This window comes from Spermophilus citellus (assembly GCF_964194105.1).
Source record: "Spermophilus citellus genome assembly, chromosome: 12".
In the NCBI taxonomy this organism is placed as follows: domain Eukaryota; kingdom Metazoa; phylum Chordata; class Mammalia; order Rodentia; family Sciuridae; genus Spermophilus; species Spermophilus citellus.
Window position 1 is genome coordinate 10,455,070 of NC_138198.1, and position 18,489 is coordinate 10,473,558.

Below are 18,489 nucleotides of genomic sequence, written 5' to 3' on the forward strand. Positions count from 1 at the left end.
TGGAGTGGTTCCAGTTGAGACAAGGTAGCAGCAGAGGAGGGCAACCCCCGCCCAACAGGCTCTGAAGGGCCCCCTGAGTGTACTCAACTTGGAAAACTGCTTCTGCAGTGACTCTCAGTTATCCAATGGATAAGAAGTCTGATTGTTCTCACCACAAGATATGAGGCTCATGTCTTTATAAATCTACACTTACAAGGGAATTAAGTGATGATAAAGGAAAGGAGAGAAAAGATTAGGAAAAATTCAAGATTTTGTTTATCAGTTGTACTTAACACATTTTCCTGCTTCTCCTTAAACTCACATAAAAAAAGCATTGTAAGCATATTCACTAAAAAATCAATCTAGCAACATTTTTAAAAATTATCTTAAGTATTAAAAACAACTAGATAAAAATCAAGATATCAAATTTAATTTCTTACATTGTAGAGACAAGGCAAATGTTAACATCTTGTGTACTGTTGAACTCCTTTACGATCCTGAGCCTTTCCTCTGATTTTGTACTTCCATCAAGTCGCCGGTAATCCAGCCCAGATGCCATACAGTATTGCTGGAGCACGTCAAGCAACTGGAGGAAAGACAGGGAGGGGGACAAATGGGAATTCTTGGTTTATGAGTTTCTTTCCATCACAGACGTTAGACTTACTAAGTATTATTGGCACTCGTGGTTTCTTTCTTAAAATTCCATGAGCAGTAAATATTTCGAGAGCCAGGTGTAGTAGTGGTAGAACACTTGCCTACCACATGCTGGGCCTTGGTTTGGATTCCCAGCATCGCTAAATAGATAGATAGATAGATAGATAGATAGATAGATAGATAGATAGATAGATATTATTCTTACATCAGACCATATATTTCTTTCCATTTTTCTGAAACTGGCTTTAATGTTCAGAAACCTTTGCTTAAAAAACGATCAAAAAGATCATCTACTCTTTTGAAAACTAAAACCAAATAAAAAGAAATTACTAGTTAAATGATTTATGTAAACATGTTACATTATTAGTATTATTTTCTAAATTCTAAAATATCTCAAGTGTCCCAGAGAACACCTTAATCATAAACATGCAATCAACAGAAAATGAAAATCGATTTTTGAATTTAACATCTGACAGTAGCCCCTGATATAATTGAGATTTAAGTGTCTATTTGAAAACCTCAAGTTTTTTACCTTGTCACCATTTAATACTGTATGGAAGACAGAAAAATATGGCTGTAAGCTATTATGTCCCTTCTGCTTTATGTCTCAGAAGCCAAGGCTGGGCATATCAAAAATACATATCAGATAAAACTCACCTTGGTGGAAAAAGAGAAGAGAAGAACCTTATCTCTGTTTTTTCGGAAATGATTTAAAAGCTGCTGAAGAACCTGGAAACGAACCACAGAACATGAGTGAACCAGTCCCAGCTGAAAATACACTTTCTACATATGAACATCACTTGAGAATTTCTTAAAAATTATTTTTATACAGTGCTAATTTTAGTCATCTTTGCTAATTCCTTTTATTTTATCCAAGTTAGAGAAGTATTAAATATTACATCAAATGTTATTCATCATCATATTGTCAAGAAGGAGGTAAAGTTCCCCAGAACTTTTTTCATCTCATCTGGTTTCAATAAAAAGGAAGCATTTTAGGTTATAGGATGCATTTAAATGGATTAATTTAATTTCGAAAATACATGTTCTTTATACCTATAATACATTAAGAAACTAAATTATAGAAAGCATATCTTTTAGGAAGTATTTATGCTGTCTCTAGATAGATGTAATGGAATGTGTACAATTACATCTAGGTTCCAAAAGTCTTGATATTTATTTTCCTAGACTAATCAGTCCGATATACACCTCTTCTCATTTTCTCCCCTTTGTTTCTCTATTTATAGTTAAACCCTGACTTCCAGATTGGATTTTGACCTCAAAATGCCAATAATCTGTCCCCACACACGAAGCAAACTTCTAAAGCCTTGAGTCTAATAGTAATGCTGTTATTTTTAAACAGACATTTTCACATCTGGCAATGACAGTTTCAGAACACCATGGAAAAGCAACCCACAGAGGGGGAAAAAGGAATTTTCTGAATTATGTTTGAAGTTTTTCTTAACTATGAAACAAACACTTAAAAAATTTTATGCATTCAATGATAAATATTCAAACTTTTAAATAAAAAAATTTACAACCAATAAAACACTCTCTTAATAACTGAGCAAGTGAAGAAGATGCTGTGCTGTTTGATTCCTATTGCCAATCTCTCAAAAAAGCTGTGAAGATTTTTTAAAGAAATCTACTCAGATAAATAATCAAATGGTAAATGAAAATGTTACTGCTAAAATAAACATTATTTCAATATCTGAAGAACTTAAAAAGTAAGTTTTAACTTGCATTTAGCTTTATAATTAATAAAATCACGAATCCCATAAACTATGTACATTTGAACTTCATGTAAGACACAATCACTAGCTAAAAGCAGGATTAAAGGCTTGGCATCCCTGCCTCCACTTTGCATCTGTTTCCTTTGCTGGGAGTCTCCTTGGATACCAGGAAAAGGTCTGATCCCATAAACATCTTGTGATGAGCAGAAGCTATTCCTCATGCAACATCAAGTTTTGTATGGAATTGGGGGAGGAAGAAAGTCGCCTCTGAACCAATCCTGAAATAAGGATGTACAGACCACACCTGATCACAATCACCTGCTTTGACGGCTATGAAAAGCCTCTAGGTAGCTTGGCAAACCCCCCAACTTTAGCCTTCATTCCCTATTTTTAAAACTTCAGGGCCATGGACAGGGGCCTCCTTGTCTTCCTGGTGCAGCTGCACTGATTAAAGTTCCTTTCAAGTTTTTTACCATTACCTTTTCAGTTTGGTGTTTGCAATGAGTAGATGGGCTTGATTTACTGGATCCCCAGAGTCAGGCCTCTGGCCTACTATTCTAGTAACATTACAAGAAAAAAAATCACTTATCATTATTACTACGGCACATTTGTAACAACTGATTAAGGATATTAATATATTAATACTGAAGTTTGCAGTTTACATTAGGATTCATTCATTGTGTAGTATGGTTCTATGGGCTTGGAAAAAACTGAATCATAACATACACATACACACACACAATTATAGTATTATAAAGAACAGTTTCACTGCACTAAAAATTCCTTGTACTTCACCTATTCAGCCTTCCTTCCTCCAGAACTCATAGATACCACCTTTTTATTGCCTCTATAATTTTTCCTTTTCCAGAGTGTTATATAGTTGGAATCATATAATCTTTTCAGATTGGCTTCTTCCATTTAGCAATATGCATTTAAGGTTTCCCCATGAAATTCATGGTTTGATAGCCTAATTATTTTTATTGCTAAATGATATTCCATTGTATGATGGCACCAGTTTGCTTATCCATTCACCTACTGAAGGGCATCCTTGTTACTTCCAAGCTCTGGCAATTATAAATATAGTCATAGAGGTTCTTGTGAAGATGTAGTTTTTAGCTCATGAAAACTCATTGATTTAATTTGTTTTAACTCAATTGGGTAAATACCAGGGCCTGTGATTGCTGGATCATCTGATAAGAGCATAATTAAGGTATTATTTTTTAAATTTAAATTTTAAATCTTTACTAAATATTTAAATTTAAAAGCTCAAAAGATAAGAGCTTTGTGAGAAACCACCAAACTATCTTCCAAAGTGGTTGCACCACTGCATCCCACCAGCAACAAATGGGAGCCCTGGTGCTCCACACCCTCCCCAGCATTTCATGTTTTCATTGCTCTGGATTGGGCCATTTTAATGGGTGTGCAGTGGCATCATGTTTTATTTTGCAACTCCTTAATGGCATATGATATTGAGCATCTTTGCATATGCTTATTTGCCACCTGTACATGTTTTTGGTGAGATATCTATCCAGATCTTTGGCCTACTTTTAATTTGGGTTACCTGTTTTCTTACTGTTCAGTTTTAAGAGTTCTTTTTATCTTTTGAACACCATTCTTTATTGGTTTGCAAACACTTTCTCCTGATCTGTGACTTTTCTTTTCATTCCCTGAAAGAATGTACAAGGACAAGAAATCTACTCTTATTGTTTGGGGTGGTATCATTACATATTAACTTTAGGCATTTTCAAAAGCCATAAGAAAAGTGAACACTTTTAGATTGGAGATCTTCATTAGGCTAATTTAAACAAACTCACTAAATAAATAACTATAAATTAAGAACTCTTATAAGAAATTTAAAAAATGACAATACTGTCAACACATGTTGAAGCCTTGATAATATAGACCCAAAGTTTTATCACTTAGTTGTCTTCCACAGAACACGACAACCTACCTATTTTTTTAAAAAAGTCTAAATTTGAGAGGTTCACAGCAAAGGTAATGTGGATCTAACTTTTCTCAACTTTGCCAGACAGGCCTAGAAAAGTGAACTTTGTGTGATTTGAGCAACACTTTTTTTCTGTGCCCCTCTTACTAAGTGGCATTCCCAATGGAAGAAAACTGAGAATTCTTATCAGGTGAATGAGTGAAACTTGTGACTATCCCCTGAATGGTAGCTGACATAAACAATAACCTTAACACTCAAGATAAAGAGCTGGGTCATGAGTATAATTTTGAGCATATGAGGACTATAGCAGGCATTATGTTCAGAGTCCTTGTAGCTGTACGTTGACCTGAGATAAGACAAGCAGAACCTGAGTCTTTGACACCTCAATTCAAAAAGAATGTACAACTCAATTACTTGGAGTTCTTTATGCCACAGGCAATAATTCTATGGTAAACCAATAGGTTCAGATCACCAAATCAATATATCACCAGATGATGTTGTTAATCAAATGATAAGAAATAGTCCTAAAATATCTATTCAGAGGTCCCAAGCAACCAAACCATGATAAGCTTATCTAGATTAACTGTTAAAGGTATTTTCAGGGGAAAAAAAAAAAAGCTAACTACTTTCAATTATTTCCTTTTTATACTCTTTTTGCCAAAAGAAATAGCTTACCTTTTTATTAATTATAAAGTTGGGAATTATTCTGCAAAAAGCTCTGAATCCATAAATAAAAGTTCTTTGTAATAAAGAAGCTAAGCAAAAGTGTTTTCTTGCCAGGAGGCTGGAAGCTGCCAGCATTTCAAGCAGCTGTCAGAGGCAATGTCCGAAGGCCTGGGATCATGGGTGGAGAACCTAGCTTTACCTCTCACAGCCCTCCTTCAGCATGGCTACAGGTCAGTTTCCCTGTGCACAATGAAGTTCCCTTGCAAACTTACAATTTAGGTCACCAAGTGAAAAAAAAGGTAGACGATTCAGTATAGGCACAGATACTTTGCCCATCATGAGCTCTTGAAAGAATTCTTTCAATACCTATCCTCACCTTCCTGTCTAGCACCTGCATTTACACTTTCAGTAAACCATTTCCCCTTTTTGAGGAACAGCTATTATGTTTGTAGTAACAGCACACATTTTAAGAGGGCATAAGTCAATACATCAATAAGGAAAGGCTGAAGTACATTTGATATGACTGCTACTGAGAACCACTGTACACACACATCTGTATGCAGGGTTCCTAGTGACTAGGCAAATGCAAATAGAACTACACCAGCTGTCCATAGCCACCGTCTCTTCTGAACGTTTGAGAACTTGTTCTGATTAGCTGGTGTCCCTGCCATACCATGGATAAATACTGTGAATGTCATCTCCATCTGTGTGCAACCTAAAAAAGGAGTACTCACCTTCATTTTCCCACTGTATTTAGGATCAGAAAGAGTTTCAAAGGACGATTCTTTGCTTTTCTGCACAAAATCCGGGAATTTGGAAAATACCTGATCACATATCCTTTTGATAAGTGTTTCCTTGTGAGGGAGAGGTAAAAGATAAGAATTTCAACTTAACACATTTAAACCTGCATAAATTGAAATTGTTTATGGAGAAAATAGTTCTATTTACAAGGAATGCATTACTTTGAAGATTTTGCCTTCTCTAAATCAGAATAACTCAGAAAATCTTAAAGTGATATTAAGATATATGCTTTGATAAATATGACTACTAACTTTATTATTACTTTTTCAAAATTTCCAAAACTGGGAAATAAACACCCCCAAGAGTAAGTGTACTGATAAATACAATCAATAAGAGTGTAAGTTATAGGTTATAGGCTAATAAAAAATATAGATTATAGATATAAGATTTTGATAAGTGAGATAAGTCAATTATAAAGCAAGAACGGCCATAGGCAGGCCTAAGACTCCATTTTGCAGTTTTCTATTTAAAAAAAAAAAAAAAACTATTACAAGAGCTGTTTCTGACTGAAATGAAAGCTGTTTTCTTACAATATATTGTTTGCTGTACTTTATACCCCACAAAATGTACTCAACCCAGAATATGATGGTCTTAGTGACCCAGGACTTTGAAGTAGGACTCCATTAACCACCTGCCCGAACTCAGGATATGGTTGACTAACACCTGCTCAAACCCAAGATATGATTGTCTTGAGTTCCTGTGCTAATTGCTACCTTAGCTTCTACAACTGGTTTGCTTACATGACACTAAGGAAAGTCCCTGAGCTTCAGTTTTCATCCTTAAATTCCAAGACACAGACCAAGAGGTTGCTGCTCTTCCACATACTTCAGTCTGTATGGGTGGGTGACCGTCTCTGGCCAGGTAAATAAATCCCCCTTTGATTTCAATTTGGACTTAGAGTGTTTCTGAAGTGGCTCCCCATAACAGTACTATCAAAGAATAATATTAAATTCAAAATTTCAAAATTAAATTTAAACAACATCAACAATAACATGAAAATAAAATAAAATCATTACATAAAAGGCTTTTGAAAAGATCTTTTTATTTATGTTATGCTCTAGGATAAGACACAATTGAAACTACCAAAGTAGATGATTATATTTTAAACTAAATTCTGAAATTATTGATTTTTTTCCACTTTAGGAAAAAGTCCTAATATTTAATATGCATATTAGTTATCCTACTTTTACCCAGAGTAGATAAAATATAATTAGATATTTTATTAATGGAATAGCCTGATCAAATATCTTACTTAGTAATTACACCAAAGTATATTAGGGAGAATAAATGAGCATTATTAGAATCATAAAAAAGTTTTTTTAAAAACAAAACACTTATTTATTTTTTTTTTAGTTGTAGTTGAACACAATACATCCATTCATTCGTTCATTCATTTATTTATATGTGGTGCTGAGGATTAACCCTGGGCCTCCCATGTGCTACGCAAGCGCACTACCACTGAGCCCCAGCCCCAGCCGAAGAAGCATAAAAAAGTTTTTAAGTATAAATGTTCTCAGTTTGATTAAAAGTTTAAGTGTACATGTTTCTTAATATTAACATTTTATTTTTTTATTATTGTTTTGGAACTGGGGACGGAACCCAGGGCCTCATGCATGCTAGGCATGAGTTCTAACAGTGAGCTGCATCCCCAGCCACCTAAATTTTAAAATGAGTAACTCAGTTTTCTTTTAAACTTCACAGACACACACACACAAAAAAAACACCTTAGGAATGTTTAGCTAAGAAATTTTATACTAAATACCAATTTATACCAATAGCAATATCACTTTTATACCAATACTATCATAAAAAAATGTAAAAAGCCAACCCACACCTGTTGTTTGGAGGTACTGGCAGCTTGCAACAGTGCGACATGATTTGCCACCTTCTGAAGGACTGTGAGGTAACTGAGACACAAGGTTTGTACCGTTTCACCATGGGAATTGGTCTGTAACCAGAAAAATATAGAAATTAAAAACAAGAAAAGAACTTACATGTCTATGTAACTGCTAAGTCAAAACATATCTCACAATATTTATTATCTAGTTACTTTGGCACAATGAATTCTAAGAAAATGATGGTCAACTATATACAAAATATCTATGAATCAATAACATGGAATCATTTTTGGTGAATCATAATATAATAATGCTTTTTAAATCCTCATTTGGAGCATGTTTATTCTTGTAATACACAGTAATAGAAATGTTGCTGCTATTAAAAGTTTCCTGGTGACAAAGCTATGACATAGTTACAGCACTACACAGACCTCTTTATTCTACAATTTATGTTTCAACATTTTTCAGGAAACTGAGCTATTTCAAAAAGGGGAAGTAGTTAAAATAGTAAAGTAGATGAGATTAAATAAATATCCATCTACTTAAATATTTATTTAGGGTTCTTGTATGTATATGGATATGTGACATAAAATAGGCGAAGAAAGAACAGGAAATATAGATGGCAAGGAAAAAAAGTACAAATGAAATTTGTTTCTAAAAAAAACTTTTATTCTACTGATATAGTTTCTATTAAACTGACACTATGTCTAACATCTGAATAGTATTTAAGACACAATTGAAACTACCGAAGTAGATGATTATAAATATAATTAGATATATATATCTGAATAGTATTTAAGACTGTCATTAAGGAGTAAATCATTTTACCACTAGTGGATAATGACAAAATTAATTCTAATATTTATACTAATTTATACTTTTGTGGGGGTACTGGGGATTAAATTCAGGGGTACTCGACCACTGAACCACATCCCCTGACCTTTTTGTATTTTATTTAGAAGACAGCATCTCACTGAATAGCTTAGCGCCTTGGTAGTGCTGAGGCTGGCTTTGAACTCTCGATTCTCCTACCTTCCAAGCCACTGGGATTACAGGCATGCACCACTGCACCTTGCTAATTTATACTTTAAATGAAATTTCATGATAAAAGTGGCCTACTTTCCAGCAAAAGCTAAAAGAGAGGATATCAAATTGAAGCATCTAAAATTAATTTTTCAAAATGCTTAAATATTGTATTTTATACGTGGTAACTATTTGATATTATAAACAATTTTTAAAAACTTTTCTCTCTTTAAAACTTATAACTTCTTTCCAAAGTTAAAAAACTATCTGAGGAAAAGTCATTTTGTTTATCTACTACTTACTTTGGCACTAACACAGAATACAAGATGATAAGGCAAGATGGTAAAGACACACTGAAATGCTTACCTTATAACAACAATTTCTCCTTTTCCGGCCACTGCTGCAGGTACAAGGCTTAGAAGATTGAAGTATCAGAGTGACATCTTCTGTTTCTAACACTGTTTGATAGACAGCTTTCTGGAAATCCGTCAGAGAGCAATAAACCATCTGCCAAGAAAAAAATACAAGTCGAGTATTAGTATCATTTTAATAGCAATAATAATAAATACAATGTATATTAGAATTCACAAATTATATTAGTGAATTTGTGAAAACTGATGATTAATTTTTCCCTGTAGTTTCCCTCATTATGAAAATTTTTCCCAATTCTCTTAAACTCTTTGCTACCAAATCATAATTTCATTTTCAAATAAACCTCACAGAATTTCTTGGCTTTCAATTAAAAGGAAATATAACATGAAAATCAAGTTACATGATTTCCTTATGTATTTTTCAATATACTGTGGTCTTTTCAAGGTTATATATTAATCCATCATGCAAATAAATTATTACAATTTAGGTCAAACAAAAAAAACTTGCTAAGGAAATAAAAGATTTCATTTAAAAAGTATGAATAATAAGTGACTACTAAATAATTGGAAACCTTAAAAAAATTTAAAACTTCATATTACTGGAAACTGAAAACATCGTTATTTGTATTTAATATCATGATATAAACTTTTAAGATTAGGAAAGGCAAAGAGTTAAGTAAATGTATATAAAAGCAAATATAAATTGCTATTTTGTGCCCAAATTCAAGAAAATATGATGAAACAATGTCACTAGGTTATGAGGGATATAATTTACCTCATGGTAGCACCAGAGATTGTCAAAATTCTTCTAGATGCAGCTATGTGTTACTAGATTCATAAACTAAACATACATACATTCATACACACATTCATAATAGGACTTTGAGGAATATGAGCAAAAAGGAAAAGCTGTTTATGAATATTTATGTGTATATCAACACCACAGAAAAATATTGTAGAAAAATGACATGACATTGAGCAAACATAGGAAACAATGCTAGATTTTTAATAAATATATGTATAATATTAAGCATATCTTGACTCCCCAGTGTTGAATATAAAAGTATATGTAAGAACAAAAAGAGAATACAGAAGACCATGGTCAATAATTGCAATATAAAGGTTTTTGTGAGTTGTTATTATTAAACACAGTAATATTTACTAAACATTTCTTCTGCACCATGCACTTTAGAGCAACCATATAAGGTTGGCTTATCATTATTTCCATTTAACAAATGAAAAAATCCAAGTTTGAGAACCTCGGCACAAAACTTTTGAGTGGGGAAGCCAATTCAAGCTGTAGCATCTGATTTTGGAGCCCAAGTTTGAAACCTCTATGCACAATTCTCTCTTCATATATTTATAATTTCATTGTTCCTGCTAGATGGATAACTAAATAACATACAACTATATAAAATATTTTTTAAAGTGAGGAGATTGTGAAATATCTAAATACAATAATAATTTTTGCTTTAGATGAATATCGAAAGTCACATACTGTGTCAATTTCCCCATCTTGCATATCAGTGTTGGATTTTCTTTGTAAGTCCATCTTTTTTTAAAAGTAATACTAAACAGGATATCCTAAGATTAGAGGGCATTTGATGGTGTTACCCTATTTGGGAGAATACTAACGAGGTTTAGTTCATAGTAATTTATAGAATCTTCATTCCATTGCCTGAGCTAAAAGATTGACAAGACCAAAAACTATAAAAGACTACTATATTTTTTTTATATTTCTCTTAAAATTCAACTGAAATTTTCTTTAAAAATTTAATAATGTAATTTTCTCACATTATTAAAATTCATAAAAAATTAGATTATATAATTGCCAATATCATTCTACATAAAACAAACCTAGAAATAAAGCCCTTAACCATATTGGTCCTATAGTTAGAATTAAGGCACCAATACATGGCGTGGTAGAAAGTAGACAGTACGGGGAAGACAGAGCGTGAACAGAAAATACATTAGGGAGAGAGGCTCGTCTAACTTCCTTTAATAATTGTCTCATGGGCCTTGATAAGAAGTGAATTTAATTAATTTTATGATTTGGATCATAACTTTTCCTCCAAGGCCCCTATGCTACAGGCTTGGTCTGGTGGTACTACTGGAACCTTTAGGAGGTGGGGTCCAGTGAAAGGAAGCCGGGTCACTGGGGGCTTGCCCTTGAAGGAAATACTTGACCCTCAGATTCTTCCTATCTTTCTTTTTCCTTCCCAGATGTCATGACATGAGCAGCTTTGTTTCACCACATACTCAAGCCACAATGTTGTTGCCTCCAGCCCAAAGCAACAAGGCTAAGCAAACATGGACTGAAACCTCTGAAACCATGAGCCAAAATAAATCTTTCCTCCTTTTAAGTTGATTTATCTCAAGTGTTTCATAGCAGCAGAAAGATGATTAACACATATATTAACTTCAAACCTGTTAGCTCACAGATTAGTAAAACTAGGAAGGAAAACAACTGAGCTCAATTAATGTTTTCTGAAATTCCACACATAATAATTTTTTTCCACAAAGAATAAAAGGCACAAAATTATATTCACAAAATACCATAGAAGACAGACTTCCTCTAGGAAAGAAAAATTTTCAGGAAAAAAAAAAGACAAGAATTTAATAATATACACAAATACAGCTCTTACCCGATCTTCCTTCTTAGGCAACTGATCCTTGATGAGAGTCTTGGTTCGCCTGAGAAACCAGCCAGACATCTTTTCTGCAAGCCTTTGCATGGCCTTTCGGCCAGTAGCTAGTTCTCTTTTTGTTGCTGTGTGTCTCTGACCATGTTCTACTGGGTCAGAAAACTGCTTCTTGAAGTGGATCCTGCTACCTAAAAGTCCTGGCACAGCCCTTCAGTAAAGCAATGAGAAAAATGTGACATTTTATTAAGTCATCTAAAAAGAAAAACATTCACTTATTTTTGCATCTAAGAAATATCTTCATCCACTTGTTTATAAGACAACAAAAACAAAAGCCAAGAAAAAAGTGTTCTTCTTTGATAACAGTTTCAGTTTATAAAAAGATAATGACGACATTGGTAAGTTAGCTATACTTAAAGTGCCAAGAATAACATGTAAAGGTAGGTTTGCATAGGATTCTCTATACACCATGTTTAGGATAAAATAATTCTGCAGTTAAATGACTAATCTTTTGGTTTTTGTTTCCTAAAACTAACAATTAGCTAACAAGGGAGCGTTAAGGGAAAGAAGTACTCAAATAATTGTTTTTCCTAAACAGTTTTTTCACTCACCAGTCCATAACACACCACAGTTCCTTCATGTTGTTCTGAAGAATGGTTCCAGTGAGGCCAATGCGAACATTACACTTGAGCGCTTTCATAACTTCTGTTACTCTCGCCTTTGGATTCTTGATTCTATGAGCCTCATCCACAATGATAGCTGACCACTCCAAACTATAAAGTCAGAGTAAAATCAGGAAACACTTCAAAAACTAAAATTTTTAGAGAACAGTTTTCCCTACCGAAGTTTTGTATACCCCATCATTATTTATTCTTTGGCTATTTCATTGTATTTTTACCTAGTTAGTTAAGTTGTCACAGGCTTAAATAGGGTATAAGAATAAAATGTGCATGAAGAATATAAAAGGGTACAGAGATTATGCTTAATAACAGTGGAATGCTGGGGGCTGGGGATGTGGCTCAAGCGGTAGCGTGCTGGCCTGGCATGCGTGCGGCCTGGGTTCATTCCTCAGCACCACATACAAAAAACAAAAAGATGTTGTGTTTGCCGAGAACTGAAAAATAAACATTAAAAAATTCTCTCTCTCTCTCTCTCTCTCTCTCTCTCTCTCTCTCTCTCTCTCCCCCCCCCCTCTCTCTTAAAAAAAAAAAAAAAACAGTGGAATGCGGGCTGGGGATGTGGCTCAAGCAGTAGCGCGCTCGCCTGGCATGAGCCGGGCACTAGGTTCGATCCTCAGCACCACATAAAAATAAGATAAAGATATTGTGTCCACCGAAAACTAAAAAATAAATATTAAAATTTTTTTAAAAAAAAATAACAGTGAAATGAAAAAACAAATTTAAACATCACTAAATGACAACAAATTTTTTTAAAGCAGCAAACTGGAAACAAGAATACAAATAAAAGAAAACTTTGTAACATTAAATCTGCATGAGAAGACAACAATACAAACAGGATTTTTTAAAAGCTGCAATACGTTACTCTGCTTACTGAAAAAGTGTACTACCATTGGTTACTACAGTAGCAATGAGCATGCATTGTGGTCAATCTACGAACAAGAAACAGAGTCCTATGGAAAATGGAGAATGGTCAATTTTAGGCACTGAACAGGGGAAATGCTTAAGAGTTAGAAAACCCAGATGTATTCAAAGACAAATGACATGTCCAAAGAACACAGGAGCCAGCCTAACTGGAATACTGAAGCATCAATGATAATAGCTATAATTGAGTAGAAAGCCCTGAATAAATAAAAGTTAGGAGTTCAATTTAGACCCTTTCCTCACATTATGCTAAAAATTAATTCAAAATAGACGAGAGAGTTAAATATGAAGTAAAATTATAAAGTTCACAAGACACAAAAAAAATCTTCATAATTCAGGGTTAGACACAAACTAACACAGCAAGAAAATTTCTTAAAAACTGATAAGTTGGACTTTAACAAATCCTAGTTGGATAAAAGACTTGAATATGGAATACATAAAGAACTATTACAACTCAACACAATAGAAAGCAAACCAATTAAAAGGTGGGCAAAAGACATTTTGCCTAACGTCTTCTTGAGAGGGAAAAGGGCTGAGCAGTGAGAAACTGTGTTGGAGACAACTGTTACGATAACTGCTTACTCCCCAAATTAGGGATGCAAAAGAAGTACACACTCACTTTGCCACTTTAAGGTCAAAATTGTACTTAATTCCTAATTAATGAGAGATGCTTTTCTTTACAGGAAAATACTATTAGTAAGTATAGAAGAAAATAGAAAAACATATAAAACCCAATAAAATAAATAATACAGGCAAGAATTTGAATACGCTAATACTTCTAAGTAAAAGGGCTGAGAGAATACTTAAATGGTAGTGAAATATCACCTCACAAATTATTTGCTCATTATAAGAGAAACACCTTTACAGTGGAAGGGTCTGGTGACCATCTCCTTAACCTCTGGGACAGGCCTGGTGTCTTTAACAGTGCAAGAGCCTGACAGGAACAGGCCCTGAAGTGCAATGATGTGAAGTCTACAGCATTGTTCATGAAGCAACCTTGCCCAAAAACATGAATCTAATTAAGACCTTAGGCTAGAATCAGTTTACTCAAGAAATCAGATGGTAGAGGAAAGCAATTTTTGTTTGTTTGTTTGTTTTGTTACTGGGGATTGAACTCAGGGGCACTGGACCACTGAGCCACGTCCCTGACCTTATTTTGTATTTTATTTAGAGATAGGGTCTCACTGAGTTGCTTAGTGCCTTGCCCTTGCTGAGGCTGGCTTTGAACTCGTGATCCTCCTGCCTCAGCCTCCAGAGCCACTGGGATTACAGGCATGCGCCACCAAGCCCGGCAGAAAGCAATTTCTTGAGAAAGCAATAAGACAAATCTAATATATGAGACATCCTAAGAACAACTGGCTTGGTCCCCTCAAAGGGTCACATCATTAAAAAAAAAAAAAAAAAAAAGAGTTGGAAAGATGGATAAGATGATTTACAATAGATTAGGAGAGATTAAAAACACAGAGTAACCAGATTCATTATCTGAAGCTTTATTAAATCTTGCTTTACAAACATTAGATAATAAAGATATTTTGAGGATAACTAAGTACATTTTATCTGTTATTAATTTTCTTATGTGTGAGACCAATGGTAAAATATTTGCAGATAAAAGTTCTCATGCTATATGCAACTTACTGAAATGATTCAATACCACTAGTGTACATAGAGAATATAAAAAACTGATAAATCTAAGGGGTAAGTATATAAATGTTCTTAATTCAAAACTGAAAAAGGGAAAAGCCTTCAAGAACAAAGAGGAAGAGAGAAAACAGCCACAAAACTCTCGAAGTTGGAAAGATGGATAAGATGACTTACAAAAGTAAAAAAAGCAGTATCTTAAGCCAGCAGTGGAGAAAGCCAAGAAGCAATCTGATTTATACATTTAGGTCTTAAAAGGCCAGGACTTGGTGGCACCAGATGCCTCTGGAAACTAGAGTGAGGAAATGCTCAGCAGTCTGTTCAAGATGTAGCTGAATCTCCTAGAGACCAATTCCCACTCCACAGAATAGTCGGACTAGGTTACCCCAAAGTGAAGAAATGAAAAGCAAAACACAGCAGTCTTCATTTTCTTTAAGATATTATTGAAATCTGAAGAAAATTTTAAAGTTATAGTATAATCATAGATGTAAAAAATAAGACAATTAGTACGAGCTGAAGGTATAGGTAAGGAGTTTAGGGGTAGATGGAATAAACTGCAGCTCTTCCAGAACTCTTTTATCATATTTGGCCTTCAAATCATATGCATATATAACTTTGATAAAGATTAAAATAAAGTAAAAAAAATAGAATAAGAAAAACATATAGTTTACTCATACTCTATAGTATGCTTTTCTACCCTTTGGATTATCTATGATAAATGTACAGAGTATTATTATCACAGCAATAATATTTAGTCAGATGAAATATTATTCTTTGAAAAAAACTATCAAAATAAAGACATCTGAATGAATAAATACAACAAAATAAATAAATAAATATTGTAATAATTTGATTCTACTAATCATATAAATAAATAATTAGTAGTTACATAATTCTCGGAATTCTTTAATATTTATAGCAGTCATAGAAAATAACCAATTAACAAATATTTCTTCAGTAACTAATATGTGCCAAAAGTGTAATAAGCACCAAAATATAAAATTAAAAGTAAAATCTATATTAAAGAGCTTATAGCCTAAAGGCATAAGCAGGTAAAGAATAATGAAAATATGAATGGTGCTATCATAAATCAACTTATCGCATTCACCTAACTGTATTAAGTCTCTTGGGGGGTACAGTATGCTTGTTAAAAACCCACACATGGTCAATGTGTAAATCTCATGTCCATGACTAACTTCATTACGTAGACTTGGACAACATACTTAATCACTCCATGCTTATTTTTGGTGGTGGTGGGTGTGTACCAGGGATTGAACTCGGGGGCACTTGACCACTGAGCCACATTCCCAGACCTTTTTTGTACTTTATTTAGAGACAGGGTCTCACTGAGTTGCTTAGTGCCTCACTGTTGTTGAAGCTGGCTTTGAACTCTAGTCCTGTCTCAGCCTCCTGAGCTGCTGGGATTATAGGCGTGTGCCACCATGCCCAGCTTTACTCCAAGCTTTTAATTGCCTGTCTTCGGTCAGCATCCATGAAACAGTAACATGCTAACTTATTAACCCTAAGGGCTAATAAGACCTGGAAAAACTGGTGTTCTAAACCCAACTTTACCAATAATTACATTAAGTATGAATGGTCTAAATACCCTGAATAAAAGGCAAAGATTATCAGAATGGATTTAAAAATCTATATGCTAACTATAAAGAGATTCACTTCAAATATAAAAAAGAAATGTGAAATAAAAGATGGAAAACTATATACATACAATAAGCATAAGAAGAATCTATTGTTACAGATGCTAATATCAAAGACAAGAAATATTATTAGAAATAAAAAGAAACACTTTTAAATACAAGGAATAATTCATCAGAAAAAAATAATAACAGTAATTGCACCTGTGCCTAATAATATAGCTCCAAAACTACATGAAAGCTGCAGACTGAAAGGAGGAATCAGGCTTTGATCTCAACACTTCTCTCTCAGAAACTATGAACCAAGTCAAAGAAAATCAGTAAAGATGGAGAACACTTGAATAATGCCTTAACCAAGTCTTCTTAATATGTATAGAACACTATACTCAACAAATGTAGAATAGACTTTTTAAGTGTGTGTGGATCAGAAACACACAAATTACATTACAAGATACTACTATATACTCACTAAAATGGCTAAAAACAAAGGCTGACAATGCAAACACTGGTGAGGATGTGCAGCAACTGAACTCTCTCTAAGGTAGAATGGTAGGACCATTCTAGAAAATGATTTGGCAGTTTCTTCTAAAGTTAAACCTTCTCTTACCCGGAAACTCAGAAATTTTACTCCCAGGTATTTACCCAAAAGAAATGAAAATATTATAGTTTAGAAAAAAGGCTTAAAAACAAATATTTCTTGAAATTTTATTTATAATAATTTCAAACTAGAAAAACCCAAATAGACATCCTCAAGTGAATAGGTAACAAAATGTGGTATACTTATAAAATTAAATACAATTCAACATTTTAAAAGAACAATCACTGAGGACTGGGGATATAGCTCAGTTGGTAGAGTGCTTGTCTTGCATTTACAAGGCCCTGGGTTCAATCCCCAGCACCACTAAATAAATAAATATTAAAAAAACCCAACAATCACTGATATACTCGATAACATGGATGAATCTCAAACATGCTCAGCAAAAGATGTCAGAAACAAATGAAGAGTGCTTTCTAATTTTATTTTCTCATCTGTAGTGACAGAAATCAAAATCAATGGGTAAAGACTGGAGAAGGAATGACAATAAAGAGAAAAGTCTGGGGACAATAAAAATATGTTAGACTTTGTTTAGAATGATAGTTGAGTTCCAGTTTCCATTTGTCAAAAGCAGAGGTCAGTCAATTACAATCCAAGGGCCAAATCTAGCTTGTGACCAATTTTGTATAGTTAGCAAGCTAAGAATAATTTTTATATATTTGAAGGGTTATAAAAATTAAAAAGAATAATACTTGACAGATACTTTATGTGGCCCTCAAAATTATCTGGGGTTTTTGTTTGTTTGGTTGGTTTGGCTTGGTTTGGTACTGTGGAATCAACCCACAGGCACTTAACCACTGAGTCACATTCCCAGCCCTTTTTTTATTTTGAGGCAGGGTCTTGCTTAATTGCTTAGGGCCTGGCTAAGTTGCTGAGGCTAGCTTTGAACTCTTGCTTTAGCTTCCTGAGTTGCTGTACCTGGCCCCAAATATCTGGTACTTGACAGCAAAAGTTTGCCAGTTCTTAGTCAAGATTCATCAAACTATATATAGCTGTCCCTTTGGTGTCTGCAGGGGATGGGTCCAGGGGACAAATCCATGAATGCTCAAGTTGCTCATATAGAATGGCACAGTATTTGCATAAAACCTAATGCACATCCTTCCATATACTTTAAATCACCTCTAAATTACTTATAACTAATACAATGTGAATGATATGGAAATAATGGTTATATTGAATTGCTTAGGGAATAATGTAAGGCGGGGGGGAAGCCTGTACAAGTTCAGTATAGATGCATTATTTTTTATTTTCAATCTGCAGTTGGTTAAATTCCCAGATGTAGAACTTCCAGGTATGAAGGGCTAACCATACTTATAATCAGTATTAAGTATTTTGTACCAAATTAGTGCTTATT

The 18,489-nt window shown here is 33.9% G+C and overlaps 1 protein-coding gene across 3 annotated transcripts in view; it reads right to left on the bottom strand.

The window, feature by feature from the left end:
* ERCC6L2 (ERCC excision repair 6 like 2) overlaps positions 1-18,489 on the bottom strand; it is a 120,591-nt gene that overhangs the window by 80,359 nt on the left and 21,743 nt on the right. For all 3 annotated transcript variants that reach the window (XM_081262900.1, XM_081262901.1, XM_081262902.1), the window contains 7 exons: positions 12,261-12,422; positions 11,653-11,860; positions 9,003-9,143; positions 7,610-7,723; positions 5,709-5,828; positions 1,291-1,362; positions 420-565 (listed from right to left, as the gene is read on the bottom strand). In XM_081262900.1, the coding sequence (XP_081119026.1) occupies positions 420-565; positions 1,291-1,362; positions 5,709-5,828; positions 7,610-7,723; positions 9,003-9,143; positions 11,653-11,860; positions 12,261-12,422 (963 nt within the window). The remainder of the gene's footprint in view (positions 1-419; positions 566-1,290; positions 1,363-5,708; positions 5,829-7,609; positions 7,724-9,002; positions 9,144-11,652; positions 11,861-12,260; positions 12,423-18,489) is intronic.